This window comes from Callorhinus ursinus, unplaced genomic scaffold, assembly GCF_003265705.2.
Source record: "Callorhinus ursinus isolate GAN/ISIS: 27379988/994484 unplaced genomic scaffold, GSC_fseal_2.0 scaffold9, whole genome shotgun sequence".
NCBI classification, from domain to species: domain Eukaryota; kingdom Metazoa; phylum Chordata; class Mammalia; order Carnivora; family Otariidae; genus Callorhinus; species Callorhinus ursinus.
The window spans coordinates 23,790,634-23,810,098 of NW_027397071.1; the positions used below are offsets into that span (position 1 = coordinate 23,790,634).

Genomic DNA, 19,465 nt, shown 5'->3' on the forward strand with positions numbered 1-19,465 from the left:
CTATTTTGGTGCCTAACCATAAAGAAATTTTGCACCATTTGACTGTGTAGTTTGCTGGGTTCTTTAAAAAAGAAAAATAGAGCGGGGGGAGGGAGAAAAGTTTTTCTTATATACAATTTTCAAGACAACATTGTTTAGTAGTGATATTTCTGGCATGTTGCCGTATGATTGAGAGTGTTTGTTTTGAGGGTCTGTCTGGATAATAATGAGGAATCACTCACTGCCATTCTAGTGAACCCTTGTATTATATGAGCACATGCTTTATTCATTCATTCATTCATTCATGAGAGAGAGAGAGAGAGACTGGGGGATGGGCAGGAGGGTCAGAGGAAGAGGGAGAGAGAAATGTTAAGCAGGCCCCAGGCCCAGCATGAAGCCAGGTGTGGAGCTCCATCTCACGACCCTGAAATCATGACCTGAGTGGAAATCAAGAGTCGGATGCTTAACCGACTGAGCCACCCAGGCACCCCTTTTCTTTTTTTTTTTCTTTAGAGAAAGAGCACATGCCTTAACTTGGAAGCAATAAAAATGAAAGAGCCCCTAAATTTTATTACAGTCTCTTTTAAGATCTGATTTCTAGAGCTAATGGTTTGTTGGTTAAAACAACTAGCTTAACATATACTAAATTTAGTAATTTAGAACTATGGTTTTAATTAGATAGTAATACATAATTATTTCATTTAGCTTTGCATTTGCTTAGAATCAAAATTATTTGACTCGAGAGGTTCATTTTGTGCTATTATCCTCTGTTTTTAAAATATGGGGCGCCTGGGTGGCTCAGTCATTAAGTGTCTGCCTTCGGCTCGCTCGGGTCATGATCCCAGGGTCCTGGGATCGAGCTCCGCATCGGGCTCCTTGCTCTGCGGGAATTCTGCTTCTCCCTCTGCCCACTTCCCCTGCTTGTGTTCCCTCTCTGGCTTTCTCTCTGTCAAATAAATAAAATCTTTAAAAACATAAATATATATATATATGGGATGAATCCATTTGGAACCTGCTGTTTTCAGAGTAAAACCTTAATTTTTTCCTTTTAAGAAAAGTAACGTTTTGGGGCGCCTGGGTGGCTCAGTCTTTGAGCGTCTGCCTTCGGCTCAGGTCATGATCCCAGGATCCTGGAATCAAGCCCCGCATCGGGCTCCCTGCTGGGCGGGAAGCCTGCTTCTCCCTCTCCTGCTCCCCCTGCTTGTGTTCCCTCTCTCACTGTGTCTCTGTTAAATAAATAATAAAATCTTTAAAAAAAAAGGTAACGTTTTCTTTTATGCCAATTTGAATTAGATTACCAGTCTCTTCTTGGTGAATTTACAGAAAAATATTTACTAAACAAGTTTATTTCAAATCTTAACAAACATAAACCCTATTCTAAGAATAATGCTACTGGTTATAGTATCATTTTTGGTGTCCTTTGTGTGTTATGCTGCACTCTCTTATATCTTGTGATGGTCATTGTAATCCTGAAACAGGTGGTCTTGTTACTATTAGCATAATTCTGAGAAGCAGTAAAGAGACTAAGGGTTAAAGCCAGTTTAGAAGAAACAAACCAACAGTAAAACACCATGTTATTTTAGTTACGGGCTTACCAGTAGTTACTAGAACCAGCAGATACAGAGATAAGATATGTCCCCGCCCTGAAGATGCTTACAGACTAGTAGAGGATATGGAAAAATAAACAAGAAGCACATAATTGAGACTGGGAGTAGGGTTGCTAAATTTAGCAAAATAAAATGCACAAAAACAGGATGCCCAGTTAAATTTTAATTTAAAATAAACAATGAGTTTATTTTTTAGTGTATCTCAAGTATTGCCAATAAGCAACTAATAATTTTCCAATATAAGTATGTCCCATGCAGTATTTCACTGGGGTGTCCAACTGAGAACATCCAGAAGACTTTCTGGAAGAGGTTATATCTTAACTGGATTTTGAGGAATGGAACACTACAAGCAGAAGGAGGCATGTCCGTAGCCACAAAGATAGGACAGAATGCTACATTCCAGGAAGCGCCTGGCCAGAGCAGAGAGCATGAGGAACAGTTTACTGAGATCACATTAGCACAGTCAAAATCATGAAAGCCCACGTATGTCCTGTTAAGGAGTTTGCCTTTTATCCTCAGGGCAGTATAGAGTCATAGAAGTTTTCTTTTCTTTTCTTTTTTAAAAGATTTATTTATTTATTTATTTGAGAGAGAAAGCAAGGGGGCCAGAACACAAGCTGTGGGTAGGGGTACGGCAGGGAAAGGGAGAATCAGGTTCCCCACTGAGCAGGGAGCCTTAGATGGGGCTCAACCCCAGGACCCTGGTCCCAGAACAGACACTTAACCATCTGAGCCACCCAGGCGCCCCTTAAGCAGGGAAGCAAGTGGTCAGATAAATGTTTCAGAAGAATTTCATCAGTTGTGGAGGGTGGGTAGGTTGGATAGGAGACATCAGAGGCAAGGAGACCAGTATTATGGTTGTTATAGTAATCCAGGCACAAAGGAGTCAGGGCTTAAACCATGGCATTGGTGGTGGGAATGGAGGAGAAGAAAAAGTTTCAAAGGATATTAAGGAAATAATTTGATTGCCAGTTGAGTGTGGGAGGGGGGGATGAGGAAGAAGAAAAAGTTTAAGACAACTCACTGTCTCTTCCCTCAGATGCATGGGTGGTTGATGGCACCTCTTAATGATGTAGAGAATAAAGAAAGATTAAGTTTGGATAAGAGGAAATAAGTGTCAAGCATATAAGCAAGCATAGACTACTGTTTCTAGGAGCTGAGCTGGAAATCAGTCGGTTTTGGTTTGGTTTGGTTTAAATTCTTTAAAATTGTGGTAAAATATACATAACATTTACCATCTTAATCATTTTTTGTTTTTCAGTTTGTCATTACCTTTTTTTTGCTTTATTGATGTATAACTGACAAATTAAATTGTAAGATTTAAATTTTAAGAGTACAATGTGATGATTTGATATACATATACATTCTGAAAGGATTCCCTCCCTCAAGGTAACACATCCATTACTTCACATATTTATCTTTTCTGGGACATGGGAGTGAAAGCATTTAAGTTCTACTCTCAACAAATCGCATTTATACAATACAGTGTTACCCACTGCAGCCACCATCTTATACGTTCGATCCTCAGACCTTATTCATCCTCTAACTGAACATTTATACTCTTTTACCAACCTCTCCCTATTTCCCCCACCCCTCAGCCTGTGGCAACTACAATTCTACTTGCTGTTTCTATGAGTGTGTCTACTGTAGATATCATATAAAAGTGGAATCACACAGTACTTGTCTTTTTGTGGCTGGCTTATTTCATTTAGCATAATATCCGTAGCGTTCATCCACACTGTAGCATGTTTCAGAATTTCCTTACTTTTCAAGGTTGAATAATAATCTGTTGTATGTATATGCCACATTTTGTTTATCTATTTGTCCATCGATGGACCCTTGGGTTGCAGATTCTGCCTTTTGGCTGGGAAATTGTTTTACTTTTTAAAATTTTTTTAAAGATTTTATTTATTCATTTGAGAGAGAGCACAAGCAGGGAGAGCGTCATAGGGAGAGGGAGAAGCAGGCTCCTCGCTGAGTAGGGCTAAATCCCAGGACCCTGAGATCATGACCTGAGCCGAAGGCAGATGCTTAACCAACTGAGCCACCCAGGCGCCCCTGGGAAATTGTCTTAAACTGACCTCATCCAGTTTGGTTATGCACACTCCCTAGATTCTGTTTTGAAAAATAATGGTAGCTACTGAAAAGGTTTGGTATCAGTATTAACTACTCCCACACAACCCTATTATTGTGTTATAATGAAAATGATGTCTGCCACAGATATAGGCATTTATTCAGCACATTATTTGTAAGCAGTCACAACACCTTTCATATAATCAGTCTGTAAATTTATTAAAGTTCTAATTATGTCCTTTTAGGTGTTCCTTCAACTTGCATGAAAGATTTACTTAAGGCAAAAGCAGTGATGCTCCAGAGGCAAGCTTCTATTACCCTCATAATTAGCATCAGGCAACTAGAAATTCTGAACCAGTGATTCTCAAAATGTGGTCTCTTTGACCAGCAGCATTAGTATCACTTGGAAACTTGCTCCAAATGCAAATTTTCAGCCTCACCTAAAACCAAATGAGTCAGGGGGCACCTGGGTGGCTCAGTCGGTTAAGCGTCTGCCTTCGGCTCAGGTCATGTTCCCAAGGTCTTGGGATTGAGCCCGGAGTCAGGCTCCCTGCTCGGCGGGAAGCCTGCTTCTCCCTCTCCCACTCCCCCTGCTTGTGTTCCCTCTCTCACTGTCTCTCTCTCCGTCAAAAAAATAAACAAAATCTTTGAAAAAAAAGAGAGAGAGAGTCCGGAACTCCGACACTGGGGTCCATTTTTCTGTGTTTTAACAAGACCTTCAGGCGATCTGAAGCTCCCTAAAGTTTGAGAATCTCTGTTGTAAAATGATTAACTCTGAGTATCTCCCCAAAGAGAAAGGTTATAGCTTCAGCTGGTTCTTATACCTCCATTAGGAAAAGGTAAGGGATAGCCCATATTTTAGCCAATCCACATATCTTAAATCATTCAATTTCAGCAATGATAGTCCATTTCTGACATTCCCTATATTTAACAAGCTAAAAATTTCACCAATGTAATCCTAATTTGCTAATTAACAAAATCCCAGAAATGGATCGATCTTGATTAAGCTGTGGACAATAGAAGCATGTGTAGTAGTTGCCTCGGAGCATGTGCTTCTTTATTACCTGATTAGGACTCTTGCAGAGCACCTGTGCATTCCTGGACGATAAACGCACAAATACCACACTGTGTCTGCTGAAGAATTTTAAAGTAAATGACAGACATTATAATAGAAGGGAAGGAGAGAGTGGAGAAGGTTCTTGTGTGTGTGTGTGTGTGTGCGTGTGTGTGTGCATATGCGTGCGTCTGTGTGTGCATATGCGTGTGTGTAGGGAGAGGAAGAGTGTGATGAGCACAATTAGTGGCTGAGAGGAAGAATTCAGGAAAGAGGGGAAAAAAGAAAGGTTGACGATACAGTGAGAGTGCAGAGAACGGTGAAGATTAAAATAGCTAATGTGGAGAATTGGAGAGGGTGCTGACCAGACTTGGAGAATTTTCAGGCAACCCAACTCTCCTGTTTTTTCCTAAGGAAAAAATTGGCAAGATTGTCTAAAGTACATTTTTAGAACGTGGATCTTTGAAAATGATTTAAAACCTAGCACTTACACATCTGTTCGTTGTTACTGCCCCTTGAGGTACAGTTTCCACAGTTCATGAAATTACCCCTTCATTGCCAATGGGTTTTGTAAAATGTAGCTAAAGAGTGCCATCTTCTGGTACCACCAGGTATGTGCAAACAAAGGCAGGGTGTATGGTAGAATCCTCAGAGTAATAAAATCTCAGTACTGGAAAAACCTTTAATATTTTCTGCTGAGTATCCTATTGTAAAGTTGAACTTCCTTATAATCTGTGTCTTTTTAATTAAGAGATCAGATTACTAACAGTGATTATAGTTTGTGTGTATGGCCGTGCCTGAAAAACAAACCAAACTGTATGTGGCCAACCATACTTTTCATATAAGCATATGGGAAATTTGCTTTCGGTTTGTGATGGAAGCCACAAGTTGAAGAGCCTGTTCTTTGTGACTACCTCTTTGATGGAGGGTTGGCTTGAGGCCTTAGCTCAAAACAGGAATCTGATTCTTGTAGCTGAATGTCAGACTTGTCTTCATTGCTTAACGTTTTACCAATAAGACACTAATTTATTCTCTTTTTTAAATGTTTCGCCTGGGTGGCTCAGTTGGTTAAGCGTCTGCTTTCAGCTCAGGTCATGATCCCAGACTCCCGGGATCGAGTCCCGCGTCGGGCTCCCTGCTCAGCGGGGAGTCTGCTTCTCCCTCTGACCCTCCCCCCCTCATGCTCTCTCTTGCTCTCATTCTCTCTCAAATAAATAAATAAATAAAATCTAAAAAAAAAAAGATTTAAATGTTTCATGCATTATAGAAAAGTATTAATTTTATCCTCAGTAAGGCTTTAAAATCAAAACCACTATGTTTTTTAAATCATGGTTATCTTCTAAACATTTACTGAACACTTAAAATACTAAATTCTGTTCTGTGTGCTAGCAAGGGGAGGTTCAAAGATGAATATGACCTTGTCTCTGCCTTTGAATCATCTTACTTTCCACCAGGGAGGGTAACATGAACATAAATGATGTTAGATTTGGGAATATAAGGAAAGAAGGGAGGAAGAATGTAGGATCAGGAAGGAAATAAACAGTCTCAAGATTATCCACTAGAAAGATGGGTGTTGTGGAAAGGGCCATGTTTAAATCTTGACCTGGGGCAGGGTTATGAGTAGAGTGTTCCTCAAGAGTCAGGAGCCAAAAATCAGGACATTTGAAGCAAATAGCTCTTCAAGTCCTATTCCAGAAGCTGTTCATAATAGAATGTGCTATTTCTGCATAAATACCCAGAATACAGTTCATTTATTCATTCATTCAGCAAGTACTTTTTATGTACATTTGATGATGTGTCAAGCATTGTACAAGTCCTAAGGAAACAAAGATGAAAGTCCTGTCCCTACTTTGAGTTGCTTGTGCAGAGGGAATGAAGGTGACCAGAACCTCTTAGTAGGAACACTGTGGATGGGCATCCGACCCAGCCATTATTAAATCTGCTCTACGTGTTCCTCTCCAAGACTAAGTAATTCTGGTTCTTTTACCTCAATGGCTAATTAAAAGCACAGCCTCTGGAGGCAGACCCTCTGACTTCTGAGTCCAGCACCACCACTCATCTGCCCTGCAAATTTCTTAACCTCTCTTGCCTTAGTTTATCAATAAAGCGGAGATGATGGTAGTATCTGTTTTATAGGGGGGTTGTGAAGATTAAAGGGATAAACACGAAAAGCTCTTAGAATAATGTTGACGTAGAGAAAACAGTGTGACAAATACCCGTGTACCTACCATCTAGGTAACAAGCTTTTGCCACATTTGTTTCGTTTCTTTTTTAAAGAAAAAAAGCGTTACAGGTACAATTGAAGCTCTCTTTATCCTCCCTGACATTCTCCTCCCTCTTCCCCAGGGGTAACCACCATCTTGAATTGGGTGTGAGTCCTACCATCATGTTTTCATACTTTCACTGTGTGTATACGGGTCCATAAACAATATATAGCATTGCTTTGTGTGTTTCTAAACTTGAATTAATGGTACTAAACTGCCCATATCATTTTGTAACTTTGTCCACTTGACATTGTTTTCAACATTTTTCCATGTTGTTCTATGTAGCCTGAGTTCTTTCTTCTTTTTTAATTTAAATTCTAGTAGTTGACATATAATAGTTTAATATTGGTTTCAAGAGTAGAGTTCAGGGGCGCCTGGGTGGCTCAGTCAGTTAAACGACTGCCTTCGGCTCAGGTCATGATCCCAGGGTCCTGGGATCGAGCCCCGCATCGGGCTCCCTGCTCGGCGGGAAGCCTGCTTCTCCCTCTCCCACTTGTGTTCCCTCTCTCGCTGTCTCTCTCTCTCTCTCTCTCTCTCTCTGTCAATTAAATAAATAAAGAAAATCTTAAAAAAAAAAAAGTAGAGTTCAGTGGTTCATAATTTACATATAACACCCAATGCTTTTCCTAACAAGTGCCCTCCTTAATACCCACCACCCATCTATCCCCATCCCTCACCTACCTCCCTCCATCAACCCTTAGTTTGTTCTCAGTAGTTAAGAGTCTCTTGTGATTTGTTTCCTTCTCTCTTTTCTCCACACCCGAATGTTCATCTGTTTTGTTTCTTAAATTCCACATATGAGTGAAATCATATAGTATTTTTCTCTGATTCACTTATTTTGCTTAGCATAATACAGTGTAGCTCCATCCATGTCGTTGCAAATGGCAAGATTTCATTCTTTTTGAGGGCTGAATAATATTCCAGTGTGTGTGTGTGTGTGCGCACACACACACACACACACACATATATACACACATACATCTTTATCCATTCATCAGTCAATGGGCGTTTGGGCACTTTCCATAGTTAGACTATTGTTGATAATGCTGCTATAACCATCAGGATGCGGGGCACCTGGGTGGCTCGGTCGTTAAGCAGCTGCCTTTGGCTCAGGTCGTGACCCCTGGGTCCTGGGATCGAGCCCCACATCGGGCTCCCTGCTCTGCGGAGAGCCTGCTTCTCCCTCTCCCACTGCCTGCCGCTCTGCCTACTTGTGCTCTCCATCTCTCTGTCAAATAAATGAGTAAAATCTTTTAAAAAAATAAACAAATAAACATCAGGATGCATGTACATCTTCGAACGTGTATTTTTGTATCCTTTGGGTAAATACCTAGTAGTGTAATTGCTGGTTGAGGAACCTCCATACTGTTCTTCGGAGTGACTGCACCAATTGCATTCCTACCAGTAGTGCTAAGAGGGTTCCCCAAGCCTGAGTTCTTTCATTTTAATTACTGTATAGTATTTCATTGTATGACTAGACTTCATTTTATTCAGCCATTCTCCTGTTAATGATCATTTGTGTTGTTATCCATCTTCCACTTAAAAACAGTACTACATCCTGGATGGCACCCTGAGGTCCTCCCAGACTACCTTGACCTGCTATTTTTAGAGGGAAAGATTTTTCATTATGGATTCAATTTTTTAATGTTTACTGGTCTTAGATTTTCTATTTCTTCTTGCATCATTTTCTATTGTTCTATTTTCCTAGAAAATTTGTTCATTTCAAATGTATTGCCATAGTGTTGTTTATATTATTCACTATCACTACCCTTTTCTTCCTAATAATCTTCATTTGTGCCTTCTCTTTTTCTCATGGTTAGTCTTGTTAAAGGTTTATCTCCTTTGTTAAAGTTTTTTAAGAACTAGATTTTGGTATTATTGATCTTTTTCTTTTTTTTATTTCTGCTTTTTTTTTTCTTCTACTTCTTTAGGAGGTTTACTCTGTTATTGTTGGGGTCTTTTTGAGCCTCTTTAGTTGAGTGCTTACTATTTATATTCAGTCAGTTGTTTTTTCATCATTACATTTAAAGCTGTAAATTTCCCTCTAAGAACTGCTTTAGTGCATCTCACAAGTTTTAATATGTATACTTTTGTTTTTGTTCAGTTCTAAGTATTCTGCATTTCCATTGTGATTTCTCCTTTAGTCCAAAAAATATTTAGGAATGTGCTTTTTAGTTTCTGAACATGTCTGTGTTTACATTATTTTTATTGTTGATTTCTTATTTCTTTGTAGTCAGAGGATGTGGTCTACGTGATCTAAATTCACTAGAAACTCTAACCTGTACCTGTAGGAGGTTTCACTCCAGCTCCTGAGTCAGGCCTCAGAACTCCCACCACCTTTGCCTCAGTGAAGACACATAACAGTGAAATTGCTGGCCATCTGCTACAAGCAGAGATACCAAACAGATGGTTCTGCATTCCCTAAAAATCTCCAGAGGTTGACCTGGGGAAGAAAATATTGAGCATCTCCCATGTGGTCCCTCCAAACTTGAGTCTAGGAATTAGATTGCTCTGCTCCTCCTATGAGAATGAAACCTCATGTTTTGGTTACAGCCAGGTCTACAGGAGAAAGCAGGCGTGGTCAAGGCTTACCCAGGAACTTCTCTGGTAGTGACAGCTGAAGAGCAACAGCTTCTGGGTGTTGGCACGTACTTCTTCACATGGGCAGGGCTCTCCATCTCCACCAAGGCTATGCTCATCCTCACAGCAGACTGTAGAAAGTGTTGGTAGGAGGGCCTTTCAGGAATTGAGTAATTAACAGACTCGACTGTGTTTTGGCTATTCCCTTGGGATCGATGAAAAATTTAAGCCCCCAAGATGAAAAGCTCAAGAAATTATCCACAATCCCTATCCTTACACAAGAGAAGCCCAGTGTTGGCCCTTAATAGGTTGCATGATCCCAAGAACCAGAGCTGGGCAAGACTAATCTGAGAGCAGCATCATGTCGTCAGACTGAGGGAACCAGACAGACAAGGAGAATTCTGGTGAAGAACCATCAAAAGGTAATGGCAGAAACCAGAAAAGAGCAAGAGATCTAAAGCAAAGATTGGGAAATGAAGGTCAGAGGAATTTTTGCCAACCACAGGAACATACCATATCCTTGTATTGTTATTTTATATTGGTTAATTCCTTCTTTCTGCTTTCTCTGGATTAATTTTTTTCGAATTTCTAGAATTTTTAACTTATTTGTTTTGTTCTTTGCTGTTTATGAACATAATTAAGATGGAGTTCTTTAAGCGGTTCTTTGATTTTATTATTAGTTTTATTTTCAGTTTCTGTTATTGTTATTTCCTAGATACTTAAAATTTCAATTTGGACTTTCTCTTTGACTTTCAAGAATTATTTAATTATGGGGCGCCTGGGTGGCTCAGTTGGTTAAGCGACTGCCTTCGGCTCAGGTCATGATCCTGGAGTCCTGGGATCGAGTCCCGCATCGGGCTCCCTGCTCAGCGGGGAGTCTGCTTCTCCCTCTGACCCTCCCCCCTCTCATGTGCTCTCTCTCTCTCATTCTCGCTCTCTCAAATAAATAAATAAAAAATCTTTTAAAAAAAAAGAATTATTTAATTATGTATGGAAAATGTTTTGTTAATTCCAAGTTTTAGCATAATGTGATTAGAGAATACTGCTTGTGCCATTTCTACTAAGTGGAATGTATTAAGGCTTTGGTCTAATTTTATAGGTGTTCCGTGGGCATTTGAAAGGGCTGTTATCAAGGCATTTATTTATTTATTTATTTATTTATTTATTTATTTATTTATTTTTCATTTGAGACACAGAGATACAGTGAGAGAGAGAGAGAGCATGAGCAGGGGGAGAGGCAGAGGGAGAGGGAGAAGCAGGCTCCCTGCTGAGCCAGGAGCCCGATGTGGGGCTCCATTCCAGAACTCCAGGATCATGACCTGAGCCGAAGGTAGGCGTTTAATCATCTGAGCCACCCAGGCACCCTGTTCTCAAGGCATTTAGATCTACTTTACTAGTCAGGTTTTTTAGTTCTTCTATATTGTTTTTTCATAGACTTCTTGATCTGTCATGGACTAAGAAAAGTGAATTAGGGTCTCCTACTCTAATACCTTTCTGTTTATTTCTTTTAGGTTTTGTTTAATGAATTTTAATTCTACTTTGCCTTATAGAAACTCACGAAAGTAATAATATTTGTTGTGGATTGTGTGTTTTATCATTATAAAGAGGCTTCTTTTTTTTAAACCTTATTTAATGCTTTCTCCACCTCTGACTGCAACCTTGTCTGGTGTAAGATTGTGACTTAATTGTTTCCTTACATTTGTCTGATATACCTGTACTATCCTTTATTTTCAACTTTTTTGACACTGTTTTCTGAGGATATTTTTCTTTCAATAGATGAACTTATCCCACTGACATTTATAGATATGCCTTAGTTCTCTAGCACATTTTATGACCTACTTTCTGTTTTTAAGGATTTGTTTGGTTTGTATCTTTCTCTAGATGGTGTATATTTCTTTATTTTATACATGTTCTTCTGATAATTAGGAAGGTTTGTATTCTATATTTAGCTCTTCTACTGTTTAGCTTTTTATGCTGTAACTTTTAAGAATGTACTTTATCCTCTATTTCCTTAGACCAAATCTACTTATTATAAGCATTGACAAAATTATAATTCTGTTCATCTCTTTTGCTCCACCTAATTTTAATCAATACATTATTATTATTATTAGTGATCATTGGTATACTTTTGAATATTCTTCTATCTCTGTTACTTGATTTATAAGATACGTTATCTTTTGACCTTGAATATTAAAGATAAATCAATCCTCTTGCCACCTTCCATCTTCTTACATCTTCTCTTCTTGGTTTTTGTTAATTTTATTACTTTTACTGATGTAGTTTATAATATTAACATTCTGAACAATGTACAGTAGTTATTATGAGAATGAGCTCTGGAACCAGACTGCCTAGGTTGGAATCTTGGCTTTATCATTTTTTAGGTATGCAACCTTAAGCAAGTTACTTAACAGATAATTGTTTCCTTGTTTTTACAGTGTATTTAACAATAGGTTCTACCCCACAGGTTTGTTTTCATGATAATGAAAGTATAGCACTAGAACAGTGCCTGACATACAATAAGCATCTAGTAATTATCAGATATTTTATTAAGTATTATGAAGTAGATTCCCAGGGTTGTTTTCATCCCAATCCTGTATTTCAGCTGGCTTCCACGTTCAGGTTCTTTGTTCATCTCTTGGTTACCTAAATTCCATTCTCTGGTAGTTCTTTAAGAGACACTAATGGGAGTTATATTTTCTAATCCTTATATGTTCAAAAACATTTGATGCCTTTTACTTGAAAGTTTAGCTATGTAAAATAATAGTACCAACTATTGAGCACTTATTAAAATCACAGGTGATCTGCACTCATTATTATATCATTTTATCTCATAATAATGCTATAATTTTATTATTTATGTTTTGTTTTTTTTTTAACTGAAGCTCTATGCCCAGCGTGGGGCTTGAACTCACAACCCTGAGATCAAGAGTCATGTGCTCTACCAACTGAGCCAGCCAGGTGCCCCCTTCATAACTATGCTCTAAGTCAAGTATTTTTCATATCCCCTTTAACAAATGAAAAATTAGGATCCAGGCAAGTCACACTTCCTTTCTCAAAGACTTTGCTGGCATTCCACCATTATCTACCACTGATGTGGCCATGGAGAAATCTGAGGCCAATCTGACTTATTTCCTTTTAAAGATGCCTTGATCTTTTTGCCTGAACGCTCAAAGGACTATTTATTTTTGAAGTCTAGTAAAATTCAATGGGATAGGTCACAAGGGTCATTCTGTCAGTTTTCTTGGGACACTGTGTGTCCTTTCAATCTATAAAGTGTCTTTTCACTTACATGAAGTTGCCTTGAATTGTACTTTGAATATTTTTTCATTTCCACTTGTTCTGTTCTCCTTCATGTAGACATGCTGGATATACTTTGTCTTCTGTATCTATAATTTTGTCTCAGATTATTTTTAGTTCTTTTTAAATTTCCATTGCCATTTTCTCACTTTTCTTAACCTAGCCCTCATTGAAGTTTAACTGTGTTGTCATCTTTCTCTGCTTCCTTCCCCTGCCCCCACTTATAATGTGGTTTTAATTTCTAGGATTTTTTCCTTTTCTTCCTGAATTCTGCTAGCTTATTTTACATTTCCTTCTGTTATCTCATCGTCAATTCTTCTGCTTTGAGGTCTTGTTTTTTAAACTGTTTCATTAAGTCCTTTGAATTCACAGCATTATGTTTGGTCTGCTTTGTGGCAACATTTTTCTGGAAAATGTCTTTTTATAACATTAGCTTTTCATTTTCTTTCCTCCTTTTTCTTGTAGATTTGCTGTATAGATCTTATTTTCCTTTGGTTATTACTTATTACTGAATGAAAAGCGTTCTTCCTCAACCAGCTATTTGTAGGAAGCAACTGGAGCAGTGAATTGTGCTAGGAGTGAAACTCGGCTATGGCCCAGAGTTTGTGTGTATGTGTGTCATGTGTGAGAAAGAGAAAAAAGGAGGAACAAAGAGACAAAAATCTTTGGCTTAGCGAGTATTATCTCCCCAGCAGATGCTCATAATATACTCTCCCTCAACCCGTTTCATTAACAGACTGCCTCCAACACAGATAACATTTTGAAGGAGTTTATCATTCAGCACTGCCTTGTCTTGCTACTTCATGATGCCAGAGTCCTTGAAAGTCCCCACAGCTTGTGCCCCTTTAAACCTTCATTGCAAATTAGGGTAATGGTTCTACTCCTCAGGTGTACTGCCTCTTTGGTGCTGTGCCAACACAGAACTAAAGTCACAGCAGTTATTTAATTTCAACATACTGTGGACTCTGGTGCAATTTTCAATGACTTTGGTAGGCCATCCTCACTAATTGTGCCTTAAGGTTACCTTGTTACCTTATCAAAGATGGAGTTTGGGTTTATTTTTCTTATTTTCTTGTTTTGGGGTAGTCTCAAGGATGACCAAATGACAGAGGTAATTTTATTTTGGTATTTTTAAATATTTTGGTTTTTTTTTTAAAGATTTTATTTATTTATTTGAGAGAGAGATAGTGAGAGACAGAGCATGAGTGGAGGGGGAGGAGCAGAGGGAGAGGAAGAAGCAGACTCCCCGCTGAGCAGGGAGCCTGACGTGGGGCTCGATCCCAGGACCCTGGGATCATGACCTGAGCCAAAGGCAGATGATTAACCAACTGAGCCACACAGGCACCCCAATATTTTGGTATTTTAAACTTTATTTTTTTATTTTAAAACCAGAACCATTTTTTTAAAATAGTGCCTCTAATCTCAGAGCCAGTACCATACCACTTCAGACCATGTTAAGTGGGAAAAATAGCTTCCAAATTCTATGCACACCCTAGTCCCAGCAAGATCTCCCATCATCATATAGATGGTAAGAACAGAGCTTGGATTCAAATTCAAGTCTGTCCAAATCCAGAGCCTGAGTTCTTTTTCATCATAGAACTTCATCTTAAAGAATACAGATATCTCCTTACATTGTCTTCATTATGTTTCTTCTTGTAAACATTTTCCTATTAACTACTTTTTTGTTTTCTGGTTTTTAGTGTGACAAGTACAAGACTGGAGTTATTGATGGGCCTGCATGTAATAGCCTTTGTGTTACAGAAACTCTATACTTTGGGAAATGTTTATCCACCAAGCCCAACAATCAGGTATGGACATTATGAATAAACATTCCAGAATAATGCACTCTAATTCTACCTTAAATGAAAGCATTATTAAAAGAATTCTTGAACCAGAACATTAGGAAATTTTATATACTTCAGTTTTGTATGCTTTGATTCATTCATCCAACAGATGTTTATTAATCTCTTATTCCCAGTATATTCCAGACACTGTTTAGTTATTAGGAATTCAGTGATGATTAAGATAGATAAGATTACTTCCCTCATGGATCTTGTATTTATTAATAGTGACTAATTCTGGGGTATGGGATTAGGGAAATGGAAACAGAAGAGTTTTACCTTTCATCTTTCTGTGTAATGAGACTATTAAAAAATGTATTTATAGCGGGTGCCTGGGTGGCTCAGTTGGTTAAGCAACTGCCTTCAGCTCAGGTCATGATCCTGGAGTCCAGGATCGAGTCCCGCATAGGGCTCCCTGCTCAGCGGGGGGTCTCCTTCTCCCTCTGACCCTCCTCCCTCTCATGCTCTTTCTCTATCATTCTCTCTCTCAATAAATAATAAAAATCTTTAAAAAAATGTATTCATAGCTATAAATGCTTACATTAACAAACAAGAAAGATCTCAAATCAACAAGCTAACTTTACAATTTAAGGAACTTGAAAAAGAACAAACTAAACCCAAAGCTAGCAGAAGGAAATAAATAATACAGTTTACAACAGAGATAAATGAAATGGAGAATAGAAAAACAATAAAGAAAAATCAGTGAAACCAAAAGTTGGTTCTTGGAAAAGATCAACAAAATTGACAAACCTTTAGCTAGATGGTCTAAGAAAAAAAAAAGGCTCAAATTACTAAAATCAGGAATGAAGTGGGGACATTACTGCTGATTCTACAGAAATAAAAAGGATTATATGAAAGTACTATGAACAGTTGTGCACCAACAAGTTAGACAACCTAGATGAAATGGACAAATTCCTAGAAATAGAAAATCTGAATAGATCTATAACTAGAAGGAGATTGAATCACTAATCAAGAGTTGAGTAATCAAGAGTCTCCCAACAAGAAAAGCCCTGAGGCTGCCTTCACTGGTGAATTCTACCAAACATTTAAATCCTTCTCAGCCTTTTCCAAAAAATTGAAAAGAAGGGAATACTTCCTGACTATTCTGTGAGGCCAGCATTACCTGATACCAAAGCCAGATAAAGACACTTGTACAAGGAAAGAAATCTACAGACTTTGTGTACATTAATGCAAAATCCTCAACAAAGTACTACCAAACCAAACTGAGCATATTAAAAAGATCATACACCACGACCAAATGGGATTTATTCCTGGAATGCTGGAATAGTTCAACATACAAAAGTCAATCAATTTAATACACTAGATCAGCAGAATGAAGGAAAAAAACCCACAGGATCACCTCAGTTGATGCAGGAAAAGTATTTGACAAAATTTAGTACACTTTCATTATAAAAACACTCAGTAATTAGGAATAGAAAGCAACTACCTTAACATAATAAAATCCACATATGAAAAGCCCATAGCTAATATATTTAATGGTTAAAATCTGAAAGCTTTTCCTCTAAAATCAGGAACAAGGCAAGGATGCCCACTTTTGCCACTTGTATTCAACATAATACTGGAAGTTCTAGCCAAATCAGACAAGAAAGAGAAATAAAAGGCACCCAAATTCGAAAGGAAAAAGTAAAATTAGGGGTGCCTGGGTGGCTCAGTCATTAGGTGTCTGCCTTCAGCTCAGGTCATGATCCCAGGGTTCTGGGATTGAGCCCCGCATTGGGCTCCCTGCTTGGCGGGAAGCCTGCTTCTCCCTCTCCCACACCCCCTGCTTGTGTTTCCTCTCTCGCTGTGTCTCTCTCTGTCAAATAAATAAAATCTTTAAAAAAAAAAAGTAAAATTATATCTGTTTGCAGATGACATGATCTTTTATGTAGATCATGGGAGGTAGAAAAACCTTTAATGGGGGGTAGAAAAACCTTTTATGGGGGGGTAGAAAAACCTTTTTATGTAGGAAGAAGTTGTGAGAGCTAATAAATGAATTCAGCAAAGTAACTGGAAACAAAGTCAACACACAAAACTCAGTTGTATTTCTATACAGTAACAATGAACAATCTACAAAGAAAATTAAGAAAACCATTCTGGGGTGCCTGGGTGGCTCAGTCCGTTAAGCGTTTGCCTTTGGCTCAGGTCTCGATCCCAGGGTGCTGGAATCAAGCCCCACATCAGGCTCCCTGCTCTTGGGGAGCCTGCTTCTCCCTCTCCTCCCTGCTCATGCTTTCTCTCTCTCATAAATAAATAAATAAAAGATTAAAAAAAAAGAAAGAAAGAAAACCATTCCATTTACAGTAGCATCAAAAAGAATAAAGTACTTAGGAATTAACTTAACCAGGCAGGTGAAGGACTTTACATTGAAAACTTCAAAGCATTGCTGAGAGAAATTAAAGATATAAATAAGTGGAAACACATCCCATGTTCATGGATTGGAAGACTTAGTATTGTTAAGATGTTAATACTTCCCAAAGTGATCTACAGATTCAGTGAAATTCCTATCAAAATCCTGATGACATTTTTGGCAGAAATAGAAAAACCCACTCAAAAATTAATATGGAATCTCAAAGGCCCCCAAATAGCAAAACAGTCATGAAAAAGGACTACAGAGCCGAAGGACTCATACTTCCTGATTTCAAAACTTACTACAAAGCTACAGTAATCAAAACAGTGTATACTGGAATGAAGACAGACATATAGATCAATAGATTAGAGAACCCAGAAATAAGCCCTCACATATTTGGTCAAATGATTTTTGACAAGAGTGCTAAGATCATTTGATAGAGAAAGGATGGTCTTTTCAACAGATGGTGCTAGGAAAACTGGATAGCCACATACAAAAGAACAAAGTGGGACCCTTACCTAATACCATATGCAAAAATTAAGTCAAAATAGATCAAAGACTTAAATGTAAGAACTAAAACCATAAAACTCTTAGAAAAAAATACAGGGTAAAAGCTTCATGACATTGGATTTGGCAATGATTTCTTGGCTCTGACACCAAAGGCACAAGCAACAAAAGAAAAAGAGACAAATTGTACTTTATGAAAATTTAAAAATTTTGTGCATCAAAAGAATATCAAATCTACAGAATGAGAGAAAATATTTGCAGATCATATATCCAATAGGGATTAATATCTAGAATATATAGAGAACTCCTGGGGTGCCTGGCTGGCTCAGTTGGTAAAGCATGCAAATCTTGATCACAGGGTCATGAATTTGTGCCCCACATGTGTGTAAAATTTACTAAAAAAAATAGAAAAGGAGAGAGGGGGAGGGAGAGAGAGAGAGAGAGAGAGAGAGAGAGAACTCCTAAAACTCAACAACAAAAACTACCAGATTAAAAATTGTGCAAAGGACTTGAATAGGCATTTCTCAAAAAAAAAGATATACAAATGACCAATAAGTACATGAAAAGCTGCTCAGCATCACTTGATCATTAGGGAAATACGAATCAAAATCACAGTGGGATACCACTTTACACCATTAGGAAGGCTACTATCAAAAAATGGAAATTTACAAGTGTTGACAAGGATGGAGAGAAATTGGAACCCTTATGCATTGTTGGTGGGAATGCAAAATGGCACAGCCACTTCAGAAAACAGTTCCTCAAAATAATTAAAAATATACTGTTCTTATGATCCATCAATTTCACTTCTGGGTACATACCTAAAAAAATTGAAAGCAGAGTCTCCAAAAGATACTTGTACACCCAAGTTCAGGTCGGCATTATTCACAATAGCTAAAACATGGAAGCATCCAAGTGTCCATCAGAAGGTGAATAGAAATGCAAAATGTGGTGTATCCATACAGTGGACTATTATTCAGCTTTAAAAAGAAGGAAATTCTGATACATGCTACTGTACGGATGAATCTTGAATTCACTTGCTAAGTGAATCTTGAGTTTCACTTGCTAAGTGAAATAAGCCAGTTACAAAAAGACAAATTTTGTATGGTTCCATTTATATGAGATGCTTACAGTAGTCAAAATTCTAAAGACAGAGTAGAATGGTGATGCCAGGGGCTCGGCGGGGGGAGGGGGAAAGGGAGTTATTATTTAATAGGTATAGAGTTTCAATTTTACAAGATGGAGAGAGTGCTGCAGAAGGATGGTAGTGATGGCTGCACAACATTATGAATGTAATACCATTGAGCTGTACACTAAAAATGGTTAAGATGGTAAATTTTGTTTTTAGTATTTTACCACAATTAAAAAATTGGAAAAACTAAAATTGATCATGGTCAAAAATATATTTATTTAGGCATGAATTGCTTTTATAATCTAAAAGTTACATAAAAAAGCTAAATCTCAATATTTTGTTACTTGTTTTTGTAAGAGGAAGAAGACACTAAAAATACATTGGTAAAGTTCTCTATTCAGCCTAAAAAGTAATTTGTCATTCTTTTTTCACATAGATGTATTTAGGGATTTGGGGTAATCTACCAGGTGTTGTGAAATGTCAAATGGAACAAGCACTTCATCTTGATTTTGGAACTGAATTGGAACCAAGGAAAGAAATAGTGCTATTTGATAAGCCAACAAGGGGAACTACTGTACAGAAATTCAAAGAAATGGTCTATAGTCTCTTTAAAGTAAGTATATCCATTCACATGTTGCTAGTGTGAAGTGGTACATTCTTCTAGAAGAGTTGGCAAGACCTCATTCTAAGCCATAAAAATGTTGCTATTCTTTAACTTATATCCAGGACTCCATCTTGAGGAAAAAATTCAAACAAAATGTGTGGAGGATGTTTACATTATTTA

The 19,465-nt window shown here is 38.0% G+C and overlaps 1 protein-coding gene across 3 annotated transcripts in view; it reads left to right on the forward strand.

Moving 5' to 3' along the window:
* DIPK1A (divergent protein kinase domain 1A) overlaps nucleotides 1–19,465 on the forward strand; it is a 118,419-nt gene that overhangs the window by 96,285 nt on the left and 2,669 nt on the right. For all 3 annotated transcript variants that reach the window (XM_025872203.2, XM_073896292.1, XM_073896291.1), the window contains exons 3-4: nucleotides 14,555–14,662; nucleotides 19,118–19,294. In XM_025872203.2, the coding sequence (XP_025727988.1) occupies nucleotides 14,555–14,662; nucleotides 19,118–19,294 (285 nt within the window). The remainder of the gene's footprint in view (nucleotides 1–14,554; nucleotides 14,663–19,117; nucleotides 19,295–19,465) is intronic.